This window comes from Syngnathus typhle, linkage group LG7, assembly GCF_033458585.1.
Source record: "Syngnathus typhle isolate RoL2023-S1 ecotype Sweden linkage group LG7, RoL_Styp_1.0, whole genome shotgun sequence".
Taxonomy (NCBI): Eukaryota; Metazoa; Chordata; class Actinopteri; order Syngnathiformes; family Syngnathidae; genus Syngnathus; species Syngnathus typhle.
Window position 1 is genome coordinate 2,404,798 of NC_083744.1, and position 20,342 is coordinate 2,425,139.

At 42.5% G+C, this 20,342-nt stretch overlaps 1 protein-coding gene and 1 long non-coding RNA gene across 27 annotated transcripts in view; one reads left to right on the forward strand and one right to left on the reverse strand.

Annotated features, from left to right (window-relative positions):
• The window catches only part of meak7 (MTOR associated protein, eak-7 homolog), a 135,884-nt gene that overhangs the window by 33,027 nt on the left and 82,515 nt on the right, over positions 1-20,342 (forward strand). For 23 of the 26 annotated variants that reach the window (XM_061283548.1, XM_061283550.1, XM_061283553.1 and 20 more), the window contains exons 6-8: positions 1,152-1,338; positions 4,326-4,444; positions 7,341-7,520. In XM_061283548.1, the coding sequence (XP_061139532.1) occupies positions 1,152-1,338; positions 4,326-4,444; positions 7,341-7,520 (486 nt within the window). The other 3 variants (XM_061283551.1, XM_061283554.1, XM_061283563.1) reach the window with 3 other exon arrangements.
• Positions 7,946-15,005, reverse strand: LOC133157199 (uncharacterized). The gene is made up of 2 exons (XR_009714960.1): positions 14,256-15,005; positions 7,946-9,592 (listed from the first exon to the last, which is right to left on the reverse strand). It is a non-coding gene; the product is annotated as an uncharacterized LOC133157199 (long non-coding RNA).

Consider the following 20,342-nt stretch of genomic DNA (forward strand, 5'->3'; position numbering starts at 1 on the left):
ACTCGGAGCCGCAACAAATGTTTCGGATTTGTGTAGGGTACATTGTGACAGCAAACGAGCAGGTGATCGAGCAAGCGTCTGATACGAGAGCATTGCGGTCGTATGGAGGGTGTTTGAAGTGAACAGCAGAGACGAAAGGAACAAGGCAAAGTGTTGTGAAATAAAATATTACCTGTAATACGCATTTTGTTATTTGCTGATTGAAACTGCTAATTAAACTGTGAATTGAAACTAATAGGAAGAAAACAACTCTCGCTCTTTATATAGCTGACGTGTCTTGCGCATCCGTTCTGCGCATCGGATCCATAGTGCGCATGCGCAGTCCTACTGCCTCCGTATGACGTCCGGTCCGCGATGGAGATTAAAAACCAAACAATATTTGACAATAACACACCATCAAGGATTGCACAATCGCATCAAACGATGTGTCGTCAATTATGAATTTTACTGACTAAGTGTGTTGGGCAGGATGGCTGAATGCGATGCGCGATTGACAACAAACAAGATGAATGGTGATTTCAAGTTTGATTTCGAGGGAGATTTGTCATGTCTCGTCCCCAGTTTTGCTATGTGTCTAGGTTGCCATAGTTCTGTTCGCGTCGCCCCTCCCTTCTTGTGTCACCTCAATCAATGTAACGTGTTTTGTATTTAAGTCCTGTCTGCCCCTCGCTCACCGTCGGATCATTGCATGTGTTACTGTCATGTCTGTTTGGTTTCTGTTCCTGTCTTTGGTAATGTCACCCTCTTTTTGTTCCACGTCTTTGTCGGTCAGTCCTGCTGTTGGTTTTGTTGTACCATGATTTTCTTAAAAAAAAAAAAAAAAAAAATTACAAAAAAATAAAATAAATAAATAATTGTACCCATGTATAATGCGCACCCCAGATTTTAGGACAATAAATTAGTTAAATTTTGCGCATTATACAAGGAAAAAAACGGTACTCCCTCCTTGAGCAAAAAATCTACATTTGAAGACACGGAGTGTTTTAGCATATCACTTGGTGTTTTAGTCACTTAGTCACACGGACATTTTTGTTTGTATTGAAGTAATATGACAATACTAATAATCATGATCAATCATGTTAGGCCCGATAAAAGTCATTTGGAATTAATGTGTCACATTGCTTCAACATGCCCATGTCTAATTTTTACAGCTGCCTGACAGATGTAATTCACCATGGAGGCTTGTGTTTTCCACACTGTTGCATGGCGAGAGCTTCACGAGGATGGTGGCAGGTCTGACTAAGTGTGGACCCACCTTGCTGCTCATCAAAGACACAAAGGGATATGTTTTTGGTGGCTTTGCCTCCCTCAGCTGGGAAGTCAAACCACAGTTTCAGGGTGAGAAGTGGATATTTCAGATTACTGAATCAGTCAATCAATCAATCAATCAATCAATCAATCAATCAAGGAATTTGACTCCGGTAGATCTCGGACTCTGTACAACATTTAGGTGGCTAACAACATTCAGGACGACGTTTGCAAAACTTGACAATTATTCTAGAACTCAAAACTCCTACTAGAGGAAATGAGAAACCTTGAGAAGAGACCACAGATGGGAGGATCCCTCTTCCAGGATAATCAGTCTGCAATGGATGCAGAAAGGACACATATGTAGTACAGATAATATGGACAATCCAAAGATAAAGCATTGAGGGCAGGATATTATTACACAGCAATGTCTATGAGACTCTATGAGTGGTGTGAGTTCATCAGTGCAACAGCCTGGGAGAAGAAGCTGTTTCTGTGTCTGCTGGTTTTGGCGTACAGCGCTCTGTAACGCTGTCCGGAGGGGAGTAGTTCAAACAAACTGTGACCTGGGTGAGAAGGGTCTGTAGAGATGTTACATGCACGTTTTCTGGTCCTGGACAGGTACAAATCTTGGATAGATGGGAGGTCGGTCCCAATTATCTTTTCTGCAGTCCTGATTGTCTGTTGCAGTCTGTGCTTGTCTTGTATGGTGGCCGATCCAAACCAGACAGTGATGGAGGTGCAGAGGATAGACTGGATGATGGCAGTATAGAAGGTCTTCAGCAGCTCCTGTGGCAGGTTAAACTTCCTGAGCTGTCTGAAAGTACAGCCTCTGCTGGGCCTTCTTCCGGACAGAGTCTATGTGGCCGGTCCATTTCAGGTCCCGAGAGATTGTGGATTCCTGGAGCTTGAAGGTGTCTGTGTAGAGAATAGCATTACTGAGGATAGTGAAGGGTCGATGTGGTGAAGGGTCTCTCCTGAAGTCCACTGTCATCTATACGGTCTTGAGCGGGTTCAGCTCCAGGTGGTTGTGCCTGCAGCAGTGTACCAGCCGCTCCACCTCCTGTCTGTATGCAGTCTCGTCACCATCCCGGATCAGTCCGATGAGAATGGTGTCGTCTGCATACTTCAAGAGCTTCACAGAAGAGTCGCCTGAGGAGCAATAGTTGGCGTAGAGAGAGAAGAGCAGTGGGAGAGGACACACCCCTAAGGGGTGCCAGTATTGGTGGTCCGGGTGTCGAACGGGATGGTCCCCAACCTCACATGCTGTCTGATCCACTGTCAGGTGGAGGCAGGCATCGCGAGTTGGATGAGCTTCTGGTGGAGGATGTCAGGAGCGATGGTATTGAACGCCGAGCTGAAGTCCACAAACAGGATCCTGGCGTACGTCCCTGGGGTGTCCAGGTGTTGCAGGATGTAGGACGGTTGAAGATCCGTGCAAAGGTGGGTGCCAGTTGTTCAGCACAGACTTTCAGGCAGGAGCGGGACACGCTGTCTGGGCCTGGTACCTTCCTGACATTTTGTCTCCGGAACATCTGATCTGCGAGGAGGTGGTCCGAGTGCGGGCGCGGCTTCTGTAAGAGAGAGAGTAGATGATAACGATGATGGAGGTGTGGCATGGTTGTAGGGGGAGGTGTGTACGTTGATTGTGATGCAGGAGGTCCTGTTGTGTGGGTGTACCGTTCAAACCTGCAGTAAAACCTGTTTAGCTGGTTTGTAAGCCTTGGGTTCTCCACAAGACGGGGGGGGGGGGGGGGGTTGGTTTCTTGAAGCCCGTGATGCTCTGCAGACCTTTCCACACTGTTGAGTGATCAGGATTGGCAGAGAGGTGTCTCTCCAGGCTCTCTCCATAACATCTCTTGGCATTCCATATCTCTCGGTTCAGTGTGTTCCTGGTCTGCCTGAATAGGTCCTGGTCCCCACTCCTGTAGGCCTCCTCCTTGGCTTTGCGCAGCATCTTGAGGTTCGGTGTGAACCAAGGTTTGTTGTTGTTGTACGTGCAGAAGGTCTTACTCTTCGCACACAAGTCCTCACAAAAGCTGATATATGATGTGACAGTATCGGTGAGTTCATGCAGGTCTGAAGTTGCAGCTTCAAAACCCCCCCAATCGGTGCAGTCAAAGCAGACTTGGAGGTCCTGCTTTGACTCCACTGTCCACTTCCTCACAGTCCTTACCACAGGCTTAGAAGTTTTTAATTTCTGCCTATAGGTTGGGATCAGATGAACTAGACAGTGGTCCGAGAGTCCTAAAGCTGAACGGGGCACGGAGCGGCATGCGTCCTTTATACCATTATTTTCTAAATTAAACAAGAAACCACAATGGCAAGTCAATTTGAGTAATAACAAAAAATACAACATATATACACACACCTGGACAGGTGTTCTGGGCATATCAGACCTGGAGGAGGCCCTGGGGTCAACCCAAGTTACTCTGCAGAGAATGTCTCTCTGAATTGGTTTTGGGAATGCCTTGGCATATCCCAGAAGAGCTGTATGAAGTTGCTGGGGAAAAATAAGTCAAGTCTTCCCTGCTTAAGCTGTTGCCTCTATGATCCAGTCACTGATAAGTGGAAGAAAATGGATAAGTGGATTTAAAAAAAGAAAAGAAAAGGGAGAATGTAGGGGAGAACTTGGTTCAGGCATCAACATTTTGATTAGGAACTGAATAGAATACATTCATAATTGAACAAATTACTTACACCATTTCTGGTCAAAATAATACATTTATGTAGTGATAAGTCAGTAAAAAACCCAAGAAATTATTTATTGTTTGTGCCTTCTTGTTTTTTATATTGTGTCGTTTACTTATATGTCTATTGTGTAATATGTCTTATCACCGTGGGATCGAGAAAACGTAATTTCGATCTCTTTGTGTGTCTCGGCATGTGAAGAAGTTGATAATAAAGCAGACTTTGACTTTTTGACTTTGACTTTGAAATGATTGGTAGAAATGAGAAAGTAACAATTTATTATAATAATGCGGGGTGATTTGAATACTGTGCTTAGTTTGTTAAGCATTTTGTCATATCTATAGTGTAACTGTGTTGGTTGTATATGTATGGAAATGCTTGTGCAGGTGATTCCAGATGTTTCCTGTTCTCCGTGTTCCCCAGACTGAGAGTTCATACAGCCACAGGTTACAATCAACACTTCATGTATCTCAACCAGAATCAGCAGACCATGCCCAACGGACTGGTGAGCCAAACCTTGTCAATGCATACTGTATTCTAACTTAACGTGGGCCACAGGGTAGAGAAACATTACAAGCATTTCCCCATAGTTTATGAAAGCGTACAGTATCTGTTGTTAGCCAAACTTGGTAGTAAAGTTTACAGACAAGCACAGTGCTGATTTGAGAAACATTATTTGGTTGCTCTTCATAGAATAAGGTTAATGTTTGAACTTTAAAGGAAAAGCTCACCTCATACCCTCAGTAAATAAAGAACTCGATTATAAAACGTAGTAATAATTAATGAACAATCTGTAAATATACCGTTTTTTCCGTGTATAATGCGCAAAATTTAACTAATTTATTGTCCTAAAATCTGGGGTGCGCATTATACAACATTCTTTTAATTTTTATTTTTTATTTTTATTTTTTTTTAAGAAAGTCATGGTACAACAAAACCAACAACAGGACTGACCGACAAAGACGTGGAACAAAAAGACAGGGTGAGATTACCAAAGACAGGAACAGAAACCAAACAGACATCATGACATCATCCGACGGTGAGCGAGGGGCAGACAGGACTTAAATACAAAACACGTTACATTGATTGAGGCGACACAGGAAGGGAGGGGCGACGCGAACACAAACTATGGCAACCTAGACACATAGCAAAACTGGGGACGAGACATGACAAATCTCCCTCGAAATAAAACTTGAAATCACCTTTCTTCTTGTTTGTTGTCAATCGCGCATCGCATTCAGCCATCCTGGCCAACACACTTAGTCAGTAAAATTCATAATTGACGACACATCGTTTGATGCGATTGTGCAATCCTTGATGGTGTGTTATTGTCAAATATTGTTTGTTTTTTAATCTCCATCGCGGACCGGACGTCATACGGAGGCAGTATGACTGCGCATGCGCACTATGGATCCGATGCGCAGAACGGATGCGCAAGACACGTCAGCTATATAAAGAGCGAGAGTTGTTTTCTTCCTATTAGTTTCAATTCACAGTTTAATTAGCAGTTTCAATCAGCAAATAACAAAATGCGTATTACAGGTAATATTTCATTTCACAACACTTTTCCTTGTTCCTTTCGTCTCTGCTGTTCACTTCAAACACGCTCCATACGACTGCAATGCTCTCGTATCAGACGCTTGCTCGATCACCTGCTCGTTTGCTGTCACAATGTACCCTACACAAATCCGAAACATTTGTTGCGGCTCCGAGTCACGACGAGGGGCAAGTTTTGGTTTCCAAGGGTGTTTTTTAGGGGTGTAAATCGCGGGTTTCGTCACGATACGATATAGTATCGATATCTTAAAGCCTGCTGCGATTCATTCACGATGTATCGCGATATAGTGCTCTACGATCGATTTTTTTTTTTAATAAAAAATATAGAACAATATCCTGATTTATAACAATTCAAACGCAAAATCAACAAGGTACTGCAAACTCTTTATTTAGGGAATTACAAGAGTATTGTAGTATACAAATCGCTTACTTTAACACTGAACTTTGATGTCGTGTTTTTTCTTTAAATGTGCGGCGAGATTTGTGCTCCCTGAATATTTGATCACCGCATGGCAGGATTTACAAACTGAACGTGTCTTGTCCGTTGAGCCATCTTTTCTTTGGAATCCAAAGTGCTTCCAAACGAATGACTTGAAGCCTAAAGGGGAGCAAATTTCCTCGTCTTTTTGGATACTAGCCGTAGCACCAGCCCAGGAGCCGCGTACTAGTTGTCGCGTGCTCTGCTCACAACACAACAACGCCGGGCGCACTGCTCCCGGAAAGAGGAAGCAAGCAACAATGAACTGAATTTCAAAATAAAGTCGCGTCTAATGTCCGAGGTCAAACACGGCGATATAAATCGATGTTTACCTTTAGCATCGATGCCAATAAATCGTAGAGCATTATATCGATTAATCGATGTGTATCGATGTATCGTTACACCCCTAGTGTTTTTATTCCTCTTCAACGTCTCTCCCATACAGAGCCGCCTTTTTCACATGTCCGCACGCCTTTTTCACATGTCCGTGCTGATCGCGGTGGTGCCTTTACGGGCAGTCGGAGAAATCAACGCCAACAAAAAAAATACATCCAGCCTATTTAAGACCATACCAAAGACTATAAAAATGGGACCCATTGCCTCCCTGCGTGTGTGACGATCATTGGGACTTAAAAAAAAAAAAAAAAAAAAAAAAATTTAAATTGGGTGCGTATTATACATGGGTACAGGCTTTTTTCCAGCATCAACATGCCATTTTTAGGGTGCGTATTATACATGGGGGCGCATTATACACGGAAAAAAACGGTAATTAAAGTACAAAACATCATTTTTACACGACACTTACATACTGTATTTTCCGCACCATAAAGCGCTTCGGGTTAAAATGCGCAGACTCAATTCCGGGGGCTTTTCTGTACTTAATCCACACATAGGACGCACTGCATTATAGGGCGCATGCATGCCATGACTTGAGGTAAGAAAAAAAAAAAACTACGTCACAGGAGCAAGGCAGTCAGTTCTGTTGTACTTTATTTCATAAAGTGCATTGTGCTCACATTGTTAATCGATATTAATACGCAAATCCATAAAAAAAATCCATCCTCCTCTTCTGTATCCAAATTAAACAGTTTGGCAAGTTCGCTCTTAAACATGCCAAGTCTCGTCGTTGTCACATTGCTCTTCTGCAATAATCCTGGCTTTCTAGAAAGCCCTAATTGTGCCTCGTAAGCATGTCTCTTTGGGAACGCAGTGGGATACCTCCGTAAGAGTTACGAGAAGTGGCTGGGGAGAGGGAAGTCTGGGCTTCCCTGCTGAAGCTGTTGCCCCTGCGACCCAACTCTGGATCAGCAGTAATAAAGGATGGAGGGATGTTTTGGTAATGTTTTCCGTTCTTATTTTTTATCAGGGCATGGGCGGCCAGCACAGGTACTTTGGACTGTGGTTGGATAGTGATTTTGGACATGGTCACAGCCGTGCACAGCCAAAGTGTACAACGTTTGGAAGCCCTCAACTCTCGGCGGATGAGGAGTTCATTTTGGACTCAATGGAAATATGGGCAGTAGGAAAAATCTCTGAACTGGAGGAGGTAAGAGCACCTAATTTCCTCATTATGTAAAGGCAAAAAGAATTAGGGATTCCTTCAACGCTCTTTCATAAATAAAAATAAAAATCTATTAAACGTCATATACAATGTAGGGTTGAACAATAAATAAATATTGATACAAGTTGGAATTTAAAAGCCTTGGCAACAAATTTCATTATGGATTTTTGTGATGCGCAAATATTATGTAACTCACCTGCTGCGTCATGTTTTTATGACGTGAGTCAAGCTATGTCACACGTCATGAGCGCCCGAGTTGAGTGGTCAGTGCACACTCGTATAACACCGAAGCCCAGCAATAGAGTAAATCACTACAGAATTCTACTATACTCTGCTTTGAAGTGAGGCAACATAATATTAATAAGGGTCTGTTAGAGTGGTGCTCACTCTAACTTATTTTGCAAGAACCACTCGGAGACAAGTTAGTCGTTTTGGGCACCTGCAGGTGGAGAGTTCACTCGTCGCTGTTGTCACAGCGATGGTCGAATGAAGTCTAACTCTCCCTTCCCACAAGAGCATCTTTATTAAGAGGAAAAGGGTGGGGGTGACAGTAGACTGAATAAACAAGTTAAAGCTCTTGACCTCTAGGTAAACAGAGCAGGTGATGTTTTACGACATTATTTAGGATGGGACAGAGTTAGGTGGTTTATTACCGGTTACATACCAACGTAAGCATAAAACTAATCTACCTAAGTTATTTATTACCGGTTATATACATTCCAACATAATCATAGATCAAGATAGTTTGGAAAACCCTGACATCTCCCTCCTGTTTTATCATATGATTATGTGAACCCGATCAATCAAACATAAGTAAGTAAGTAAATATAAAGAAGAATAGCAAAAAACTATAATAAAAAAGATCAATAAAAAACGGAGACGACAGCGGACGGGTTGGGGAGCGTGCAGGGTGAAACACGACAAAAACAACAAACAATGATAGCAACAACTTCCAGTGAAGATGAGGTTTTTCCTCAATACTCCAGTCCAAACTTATTGTGTGGTCTAAAAACCTGCTGGCCGATGTTAAATCGCAGGAAAAGTCTCACACGGTCCCTCTGCCTTAGGCGACCATAATGCTATCAATAAGAAAATATAAATAAAGCCACGATCCGTTCCGAATGAAGTAGGACCCGTCCAATGGTACAGCCATGTTGGCAGGAGAGCCCTTACACCTTGAAATGGCTCTCCCATCCTGGCACACAGCGGTGATGTCCAAAGCTCCCATCCAGTTCCCTCCTGGAGAGCAGTTGTCGTGAATGCATCCGTGGGTCTTGTTTTCTTGGATGAAACACGTGTAGTCCATTCCAGGTAGCGTCCTGGTTTAGGCCACTTGTGGCATCTGTCGTCCTCCAACAGTCACATTGGGATTAATCCAAAATAGTTTGATCACAGATTCATTCCTGCGAGTCCAGGGCGGTAGGGGTAGCGTCACTGACTGACAGTACGGTGTTGATATCAAACTCCTCCCATGAATGCCATACATTTCGCTTCAGTGACATTCATTGCTCTGGCCTCCAAGTGAACTTGTGTGGAGCAAGGGGAGTTTTTGGAAACACAGATAACATCCCTCCTGTGTGCGCGCTCCCACAGTGACCGGCACCAAGCGTTGGTTTTGTATGGGTTTCTGGGGTCTCATGACCAGTCCTCAAAGTTCTCATCGTGTGACCATCGTTTCCCACGGTCAACATTATCACTTGGTCTGTTCAGATGTGCCCATAGACCATAGCATGCTCCAACCAGAACGCAGCAGAGGATCCACCTGGCATGTGGAGCCCCGTTGCTACTAAGATGACAAGAACACCGAGACATACCCCCGCCTAGCGGAGTTGGGATCGTTGTTCGCAGACTTTGTCACCGTCCCGAAATGAGGGGTCCAGCACTCCTCGTAGCTTGCAGTGGCTAAGGTGAATCCAGTTGGGTTGTTCAGCGATCTTCACTGCGGAGGGGGGTAGTCAGCAAGACTTGGAATGGTCCCTCCCACCATGGCTGGCCCAGTTCCTTCTTTTGATGACCTTGATGTAGACCCAGTCTCCTGGATTGATGGGGTTGTCGACCTGTGAGGAGGAAAGATCAGGCGGCAGTAAATTTGCATTGGACATATCATTCGGTTTGAGGGACCTGATCATATAATCTGCCAAGGACTGTTCTTCATCTGCCCTTTGCAACTCTTGTAGTCAATTGTAATGCCCTTTTTAACGAGGCAGATAGGAGTGTTTGAAAGAAGAGTTTGAGCACTTCCTAATGATTCCTCCTAACCAAAGACCGTTTATGACAGGGGCTTTCCCATTTATTGCCTCCTGTCTTAAAGGAGATTCCCTTATCCATGCCGTCTTCTTCCTAACACTTTCGCACACACACAGGGTGTGCACATAAACGCACACACACCGAGCGCGCACCCAAGGCTCAGACAAACGACAACAGCCTGACACAACTTTACAGAGATTACGCACGAACACAGAACACAGACAAAGGGATTCTATACATCTCTCATGTAGCTCCTTTTGATAGAACCTCCTATTGGTAACTGTATAGCGGACTGTTCCGCATATAATCCCTTACTCAACTCCCTTGCTTCTACTTTTCCATGTCGGTGCAGTCGTAAGTGATCCCTACTGCAGTCATTGTCTTGTTAACTGTCGCCTTGTGCGACTCCTATGCATGATTGTGTGAAAGTCAAAAATTTAACGTATCCAACATTCTGACCACCCAAACTCCACCGTGGTGCAACGAATTTACTATTTTATTGAGTAGGTACATTGAGCAACCTAGCTTCCTCTTGACTGAATCCACTTTAGTCCAAATGTCCTATTCTAAAATGTATCTAACTCAATTTCTACTTCTTATGCCTGATGAGCCAAAACATCAGATCTCGCTCTTGTTTCTCTCCGTTTTAGCCTATTTGTTTTGTCCAATCTGTTCAATCTCTGACCATGATGCTTCTCTCTGTAGCTCTACGCATTATTAAATTTTTATCAAATCTCCTCAGTTCTGTCAAACCCAGTGCACAACGAAGCTCCTTTCCACTTTACCCCAAGCCCCACGAAGTTTCAGCACGGAGTGCGATTTGGCCGTTGGACATTTCAAGTCCATATCTTTTGCCGCACCTCACCCTCTCAAGATGGTGTTCTTTTGTTGTTGCTTCAGAGTCAACCCATCCATCACTCTCGAATGAGTCCATTGTTCAAATGTCCATTTTTTCTTCAACATTGTGAGTTCCTCCACTTCTCACTGTCTTTTCTCGTCCCCGAGGATGTCGTCTTTTTTCCAGAGTGTACTTGTCCCCCTACAAGTACAACAACAGTCTTTCTTTGTCCTTGCCAAAGGTCAAAGGTGCCTCAAAGCCAGGCACCGTTTTGTAGACGTCCATGGCTGCAGGCAGAGTCTCGGGATTGAGTTTTCAGGGATCCTGGCACTGAGAGTGACAGACTGGGACATCAAACTTGTAACCAAATGTAGCTGCTGCAATCAATTCGCTAGTAACGTTTGTTTACCAAACTTCAAATTCTCCTAGTAACAGCGATCTCGTCTTTATATTGTAAGTCCTGCAACTCATCCTATTTTCGAGCTACGTTTCGTCTATAGTTCCTATTTAATGAGACGGTACATTGTCTTCAGTATCATTATTTAAAATTAACTCAACGAGGTCTGCGTTCCACATCTAGCCCTGATCTATGTCCTGACCTCTCAAACGTTATTACCTGTGTCATGCTTGCTCAAAAATGTGACTTAGAATATGGTGTTGTGAATTTCCAATCTCCCTGATCAAATTGGATCCCGCTTCTTAGCTCTTCTTTCTCATGCTCCTGTTAGCCCGCAACTATCCAAATCAATAATGTTGTTTTCTTTTAACTGTCTTTCTGTTGAACCTCTAAATCTCTCTTGTTGCTAACCTATCTACACCAGGAAGGGTCTTAAAGAAAGGACCAACAGATTACTCCCAATATCTCCTCATTATTTATGAGTTAGCCTCCCTTTCCTCACTCGGGTGCATATCTTGTCAGTTGTTAATGGAAACCAGATGTCTCGTGCCAATGAGATCATGGACCAAGGCCCAAACAATCCCGCACAAACCTGACCCGAAACATGACCCGGTCACACTTAGGCTTACTAGTGAGATATACATTGCATGATACCAGAATAGAATTTTACCACAGTATGACACTAAATGTATTAGAAAATCCATATGTCGTAAAGGTTTGTATTATCACTATCTTCCACTATCTGTCCTATTCACTCCCTCCTTCTGAGGCTTGGCAACGCCCATGCCACACACCTTGACAAACTTTTTGGGGAGAATGTGTTCTTTACTACATATGATTCCATCATTTAATTTGACTTTCTTTCCAAAACGCTTCTCAATTTCCCAGTTCACACATCTTCTGCATGTGTTACTCGTTCTCCAGTTTTTTCTCTAGTTAATCATTCATCCAAAAGCTATGTTTTTCATTTTAGCATTCAACTTACTCAAAACCACTCTTTCAGCAAAGTCGCTCTACTGATTTTCCATAGTAGTCGCCAACAGCTTCAACCATTCAACCTGTATTTTCCTATCATTCAAGGCAATCATTCATCAATGCTCATTTGCATCTCACACACAGTCTCCAAAAAGGAGTCTTACCATCACATTGGTCTCAATTCATCCAAGCTCACCACACAACATTCATATACCATTTTCAACTCAAGGTTCCTGATAGAACAATCCACCAATCCAAAAAAAAACTCAACTCATAAAAACTACTGGCAAATTAATCTGAATTTTTCTTTGCTTTTAGATTTAACGAACTCAATTTCTCAGATTTAGCTCGCATATAGCAGTTTGTATAATTTTATAACACCATCAATCAATTATTCCTATTAAATGTAGCATTGCAATGTCTTAAATTCACAATTTTGCTTCTTCCAATTCCTGAAAGCATGTTCTGTCGTTTTTTTTTCAAATTTCTCATGAGGGCTCGACACTTAACATGCGCTAGTGTGGATAAATTTCTGCTCGCAAACACATTTTTCTCTTTTCCTCTCATTTTTATCTTTCCAAATCGTTTCTGTTCTGTGGTGCAAATTGGATAGACCACAGTCTAACAAATTTCTTTACACTGAAAGTTTGGCCAATCTTCATCATTTTAACACACATGCACAGCTCTCGCGCGCGTAGGGCAGGTCCCAGCACCAATGATTCGTCACAGGCTGGCCATTTCCTGTGGTCGATCATGAGCTAGTCCCTCCCACGCACACAAGGACAGTACATTCTAAATTTTTTTATTTATCTTCAAGTTGCATCCATTTACCACTTGATTTGCAAATTCTAACTTTAGTGTACACACACAATTTGATCTCTGGTCATTTGTCATTGGGCATACAAACAGCATTGTCATACTTCTTGCATGGATAAGAGCTCTAATAATCCAAAAAATGTTCCAATAATCTGACAATGACATGTTTTGCTGTCATATGGGCATCTATTCTTTCTTTCTCTGTATTAGCATGAGGGGTCAAAGGAGAGGAAGCTTGTCATGCTGTAAATGTGACTTTTCCTCTGTCTCTTCCTCTGCCCCTTGACTGGCACCGTTTTTCTTTTTCTAAAACACTTTCTTGACCAGTGTCCACGTTTCCCACAGTTCCAACAGTTGTCAGAATCTGATGGGGGTTTTGAATTATATGGTGGCCTTCGGCCTTGTTGGTCTCTCTCGCTCTTCCTCTCCCCTTTGGGAACTTTGGGAGAAGATCGTTGTATCTTCATTTAGATCATTATCATCATCTAGATGAAATACATCAGAACATTTGCCTTTTTGGATAACTTTTTCAGCATGCCTGTCCCACTGCATAGTTGTTGTATACAAGTTTTGCACACGAGCGGAATGTCTCTCTTGCTCTTCTGCTTGAGCTGCGGCTGGAGCCGTGGCCGGGACAGTGCGCCTGCGCACTGTGGCCTCATTGTCTTCCGGCCTGACAAACATAGTCGCAGTACTTTTCAACTTTGTCTTTTGGATTTATTCTCTTCTCTCTTGTGAAGCTTTCAACCACAGTCTAGCACAATTCAACTCTCTCTCTTTTCTTTTTCCACTTCAGCATGTATTACATACAATCAAGAAATCTACTCGCCATGAACTCATCTCCTTCAAGAGCTAGAGATTTATCGTTCCTTTTTCTCATCTTAATTTTAATTTTTCCAGTGTTTTTTTTTTCCAATCTCTCTTTATTTTCTTTGAGGATCCTCAATGCAGGTTTAAATTGACCTTCTAACAAATTACTAGCCTGTGTTATTGCCGTCGATCAATGCTAGAACTGCTTTTTAGTCAATTTATCCTACCAGTCACACAATCAACCACACAAATTTCTTATCCCTGCCTACGCGAAGTCCTCTTTTAAAAATAAAAGAGCTGCTTCATCCGGAGAGGGGACTCTACAACACCCCTTCCTTCCCTGGGAACTAAAGACAACAGTCCTGTTACCCAGCCCTGCCAACGCGAAGTTGTACCCCTTAGAACAGTGGTTGTCAAATGAGGGTACACGGAGGTACATGAGATTTTACAAAAATATATAAAACAGTTTGAAAACCACTGCTCCAGAAGAGCCACTTCATCCGGAGGGGGACTCTACAACACCCCCTCCTTCCACGAGACTTCTTATCTTCTGTCTTGCCTATTTTTATTCCTGTGCACTTTTACTTTTACGCGTTTCACAACCACACAATCCCACAACTTTAGGGCTTTAACTTACTTGTCCCCTGGTTCGTTGCATTTCCGGGTCCCGTCAACCACCTCTGTCAGACGAAGGCAGACATAAGATGCTGGCCCAGCGAAGAAGTTCTCTTCCCAGGACTTTCTTTTCCAGGTCCTCCTAATGGACGCTGGCTTGTCGACAATGCAGCACAGCACGTCTTCCTCCGTCAGTCAGATGGCGGGTATGAGGGTCCCGGGTTTCGGCACCAAAATGTTAGAGTGGTGCTCACTCTAACTTATTTTGCAAGAACCACTCGGAGACAAGTTAGTCGTTTTGGGCACCTGCAGGTGGAGAGTTCACTCGTCGCTGTTGTCACAGCGATGGTCGAATGAAGTCTAACTCTCCCTTCCCACAAGAGCATCTTTATTAAGAGGAAAAGGGTGGGGGTGACAGTAGACTGAATAAACAAGTTAAAGCTCTTGACCTCTAGGTAAACAGAGCAGGGGATGTTTTACGACATTATTTAGGATGGGACAGAGTTAGGTGGTTTATTACCGGTTACATACCAACGTAAGCATAAAACTAATCTACCTAAGTTATTTATTACCGGTTATATACATTCCAACATAATCATAGATCAAGATAGTTTGGAAAACCCTGACAGGGTCTCTTGGTGATAGTGTGTCCTAAATTATCTAATTTGACAAGCATGAATTGCTTATTAAGTGAATAACTTGAGAGTGCAGTAGTGTAGTTCACATGACTAGACCAGACATGGGTAAAATGTTTTTAATACGGCCCCACCAAACTTGTCCAACTAAAAAAAAAATCTTAATCGTTTAATCATTTCATCTTATCATCTGGTTATATTACCGTATTGGCCTGAATATAAGACGATGTTTTTCGCATTGAAATAAGACTGAAAAAGTGGGGGTCGTCTTACATTCGGGGTCTAGACATTATACCCATTCACAACGCTAGACGCGCCAGATATCTTTAAAGCAAGTGCTGAACTTAACTCCCCAGGCCAAAGCGAACCCCTGTCTCAAAGAAGAAAAATAAAAATAGCTGATAGAAAGGTTCCTATGTTGATTTTAAAATGTTGGAAAGTTACGTCACCGTGCCTTAAGTCTCGTGTGAGTTACCTCAGCTTATCGTGATTGTTGGAGCTTGTGCACAGCGGTAAATTAAAGGTTGCTGGTATCGACTGAGTATGTTGCTGTGATCATATTCGTGTTTGACACAAAGTGAGTGCCGTAATTTTTGGACTATAAGTCGCTCCAGAGTATAAGTCGCACCAGCCATAAAATGCCCAAAAAAGTGAAAAAAAACATATGTGTAAGTCGCTCCGGAGTATAAGTCGCATTTTGGGGGGCAATTTATTCGACAAAATCCAACACCAAGAACAGACATGAACGAGCAACAACAGGCTAAACGATACGGTATTCTAACGTGACACACACAAACGAGGAGCTGAGAACAGGCCTGAAGGTAACATTCAGTTATTTAAAAAAAACTATTACATAAATAACCCGTTTATAAAACCATCTGTAGCACTCCAATTCGTTAAATCCAGCGATCGTCCTTTGTCAACCATGCCGTGTGCCGCGCCGCAGTTCAAATTATTCCACAGGCCCATACAACGATATATAAACTATATTTTAAATAACTATCACATAAACAACAATATTATCAAACCATTTGTGTCACTCCAAATCATTAAATCCATTGATCAAATTTCTCGTCTTTTATCGATCGTCCTTTGTCAACAATGCCGTGTGCCGCGCCGCAGTTCAAATTATTCCACAGGCCCATACAACAATATATAAACTATATTTTAAATAACTATCACATAAACAACAATATTATCAAACCATTTGTGTCACTCCAAATCATTAAATCCATCGATCAAATTTCTCGTCCTTTATGTCATCCTGTTGACCGAGGACATGTCCAGAGGATATGGCGCTTTAAAGTGGTAATTACTTTATTGGATTTTTATTCTCAATTTTTCATGTTTTGAATATGTTCAAGATAAAGATATCAAAGCCTGTGAAGTGATCAACTACCGTTTTTTATAATGCGCCCCCATGTATAATACGCACCCTAAAAATGGCATGACAATGCTGGAAAAAAGCCTGTACCCATGATCGTCACACACGCATCTGGGTGTGGTGAAATTTTTCCTCTGCATTTGACCCATCCCCGTGTGATTTTGATCCGTCCCCTGGGGGAGAGAGGAGCAGTGAGCAGCAGCGGCGCCGCGCTCGGGAATCATTTGGTGATCTAACCCCCCAATTCCAATCCTTAATGCTGAGTGCCAAGCAGAGAGAATGGGTCCCATTTTTATAGTCTTTGGTATGGTCTTAACTAGGCTGGATGTATTTTTTTTGTTGGCGTTGATTTCTCCGACTGCCCGTAAAGGCACCACCGCGATCAGTTAGGTTAAAATGAAAAGAGAGGAAAGTGACGTGCGGACATGTGAAAAAGGCGGCTCTGATGGGAGAGAAGTTGAAGAGGAATAAAAACACCCTTGGAAACCAAAACTTGCCCCTCGTCGTGACTCGGAGCCGCAACAAATGTTTCGGATTTGTGTAGGGTACATTGTGACAGCAAACGAGCAGGTGATCGAGCAAGCCTCTGATACGAGAGCATTGCGTTCGTATGGAGCGTGTTTGAAGTGAACAGCAGAAACGAAAGGAGCAAGGCAAAGTGTTGTGAAATGAAATATTACCATTTTGTTATTTGCTGATTGTATTAAACTATCACATTCATTGTCAGTCAAGAAGAGAAGAGGACTATTCGCATCGGATCCATAGTGCGCATGCGCAGAGATACTGCCTCCGTATGACGTCCAGTCCACGATGGAGATTAAAAAACAAACAATATTTGACAATAACACAGGTTTCTGTTCCTGTCTTTGGTAATGTCACCCTGTCTTTTTGTTCCACGTCTTTGTCGGTCAGTCCTGTTGTTGGTTTTGTTAGTCTGTGTTTTGAGTTCCTCCAATGAACCCTGGTCCAAGCTGCACTTGGTCGCCCTGCTCCTTTCCACACTCCATCCGTGACACGATTTTCTTCAAAAATGTTGTACCATGATTTTCTTAAAAAAAAAATAATAATAATAATTAAAATTATTATTTTTTAGTTTTAAATTGTACCGTTTTTTTCCGTGTATAGTGCGCATTATTTTACTAATTTATTGTCCTAAAATCTGGGGTGCGTATTATACATGGGTACAAAGAAAAAAAATTTTTTTTTTGTTGTTTTTTTAATTTTTTTTTTTTTTTTTTTTTTTTTTAAATAAAGTCATGGTACAACAAAACCAACAGCAGGACTGACCGACAAAGTCGTGGAACAAAAAGACAGGGTGACATTACCAAAGACAGGAACAGAATGACAGTAACACATGCAATGATCCAACGGTGAGCGAGAGGCAGACAGGACTTAAATACAAAACACGTTACATCGATTGAGGTGACACAGGAAGAGCGGGGTGACACGAACAGAAACTATGGCAACCAAGACACATAGCAAAACTGGGGACGAGACATGACAAATCTCCCCCGAAATAAAACTCACCTTTCTTCTTGTTTGTTGTCAATCGCGCATCGCATTCAGCCATCCTGCCCAACACACTTAGTAAAATTCATAATTGACGACACATCGTTTGATGCGATGGTGCAATCCTCGATGGTGTGTTATTGTCAAATATTGTTTGTTTTTTAATCTCCATCGCGGACCGGACGTCATACGGAGGCCGCCATTACAGATGCGCAGAACGGTTGCGCAAGACACGTCAGCTATATAAAGAGCGAGAGTTCAGTTCTCCACCTATTAGTTTCAATTCACAGTTTAATTAGCAGTTTCAATCAGCAAATAACAAAATGCGTATTACAGGTAATATTTTATTTCACAACACTTTGCCTTGTTCCTTTCGTCTCTGCTGTTCATTTCAAACACGCTCCATACGACCGCAATGCTCTCATATCAGACAAGGCTTGCTCGATCACCTGCTCGTTTGCTGTCTCACAATGTACCCTACACAAATCCGAAACATTTGTTGCGGCTCCGAGTCACGACGAGGGGCAAGTTTTGGTTTCCAAGGGTGTTTTTATTCCTCTTCAACGTCTCTCCCATACAGAGCCGCCGTGTGCGCACGGAGCGCGGTGGTGCGTTTAGGGGCAGTCGGAGAAATCAACGCCAACAAAAAAAATGACATCCAGCCTAGTTAAGACCATACCAAAGACTTTAAAAATGGGACCCATTGCCTCCCTGCGTGTGTGACGATCTTTGGGACTTAAAAAAAAAAAAAAAAAAAAAAAAAATTAAAAAAAATTCATAAAAATTGGGTGCGTATTATACATGGGTACAAGCTTTTTTCCAGCATCAGCATGCCATTGTTAGGGGTGCGTACTATACATGGGGGCGCACTATACATGGAAAAAAACGGTACTCATGTATAATGCGCACCCCGGATTTTAGGACAATAAATTAGTTAAATTTTGCGCATTATACATGGAAAAAACGGTATACCAAAAATAACATGTGAAGTGGTCAACTACGTATACTTGTAAGTGATGTGTTAATGATCAAGTAAAAATTTGTGAAAAAAAAACATACATACGTATAAGTCGCTTCTGAGTATAAGTCGCCCCCCACCCAAACTATGAAAAAAAAAGTGACTTATAGTCTGAAAATTACGATATATATATTTTATTGTTACTACTGTCCACTGTTGTGCCGTTTGTCCGATCGCGGTTTGCTTCGTGTGCGTGCCGTTTGATTGACAGCTCCGGCGCCCTCCTTTAAGTTTGCTTCGCATCGTACAAGCAGCGTACACGCATGACTACAGCCGTTACACAGCGACACGGCGACTAACTGTCGCCAGCAAATGTATTTTTTTGTCTCAATGACTTTTGTTTGGTGTGTTGCAGAGAGTATTTCATTTATGGTTATTTAGTATAGCAGAACCGTTACGCGTAGTTAGTTATGTACGTAATGTGTGCCGTCTACTAGTGTTGTGTGACGTTGGAAGTTGAGCGTACTTTTACGTGCTGTATTTCTGTCTGTTGCAGAACCACACCACACACACACGCACGCACGCACGCACGCACGCACGCACACACGCACACACACACACACACACGCACACACCCCACACACGCTTCATACAATAATCACATACACAAGAATCACATTCATCATCATCATCATCGGCAGTCACTCGGAACGAGTATGACGGTCTTCTTTTCAGGGTCGTCTACTTGTGGGTCCGCAGGTGGGCGTAGAGGCCGATCACATTCACACACCCAAAGACTCACCCATGTACACTACACACACCTGCTCTCACGACCAAACGTGTACCTATACCCTTTTGCCAGTTTGCCTGTATGCCCCTATGTGCCTGTTACTTTTTTGCCAATAATTCAGTAAAGCAATCAAAACTGAACCACGTCTTCCTCCTTTTTCTGACCGACACTCAAGGGCAAAAAGAGCATAACCATCCGAGCAGTGCTCAGGCTCCCCAATAATGGCGGTAGCAGTTTGCATTATTTTATTGCATTGTTTTTCCTTATTAAGATTTGTTTCAAGACTACAGTTAGTTAGACTTCACTTTGATGGTTAATGCAGTTATTGCAATTTTGTTGTTTTATCACAATTTATTTACATTTCAAAAACCAGAAGCCATTCATTTACAAATGTGATTGCACTTGGCTGGCAACCAGTTCAAGGTGTCCCCCGCCTACTGCCCGATGACAGCTGGGATAGGCTCCAGCATGCCCGCGACCCCTGTGGGGACAAAGCGGTACAGAAAATGGATGGATGGATAATATAATATAATATACCCTATTGGCCCAAATACAAGATATTTTTTGTGTTGAAATAAGGTCGTCTTACATTCGTCTAGACATTATCGTTTTTTTCCGTGTATAATGCGCCCCCATGTATAATACGCACCCTAAAAATGGCATGCTGATGCTGGAAAAAAGCCTGTACCCATGTATAATACGCACCCAATTTTTAGGAATTTTTTTGAATTTTTCAATTTTTTTATTTTTATTTTTTATTTTATTTTTTAAGTCCCAATGATCGTCACACACGCAGGGAGGCAATGGGTCCCATTTTTATAGTCTTTGGTATG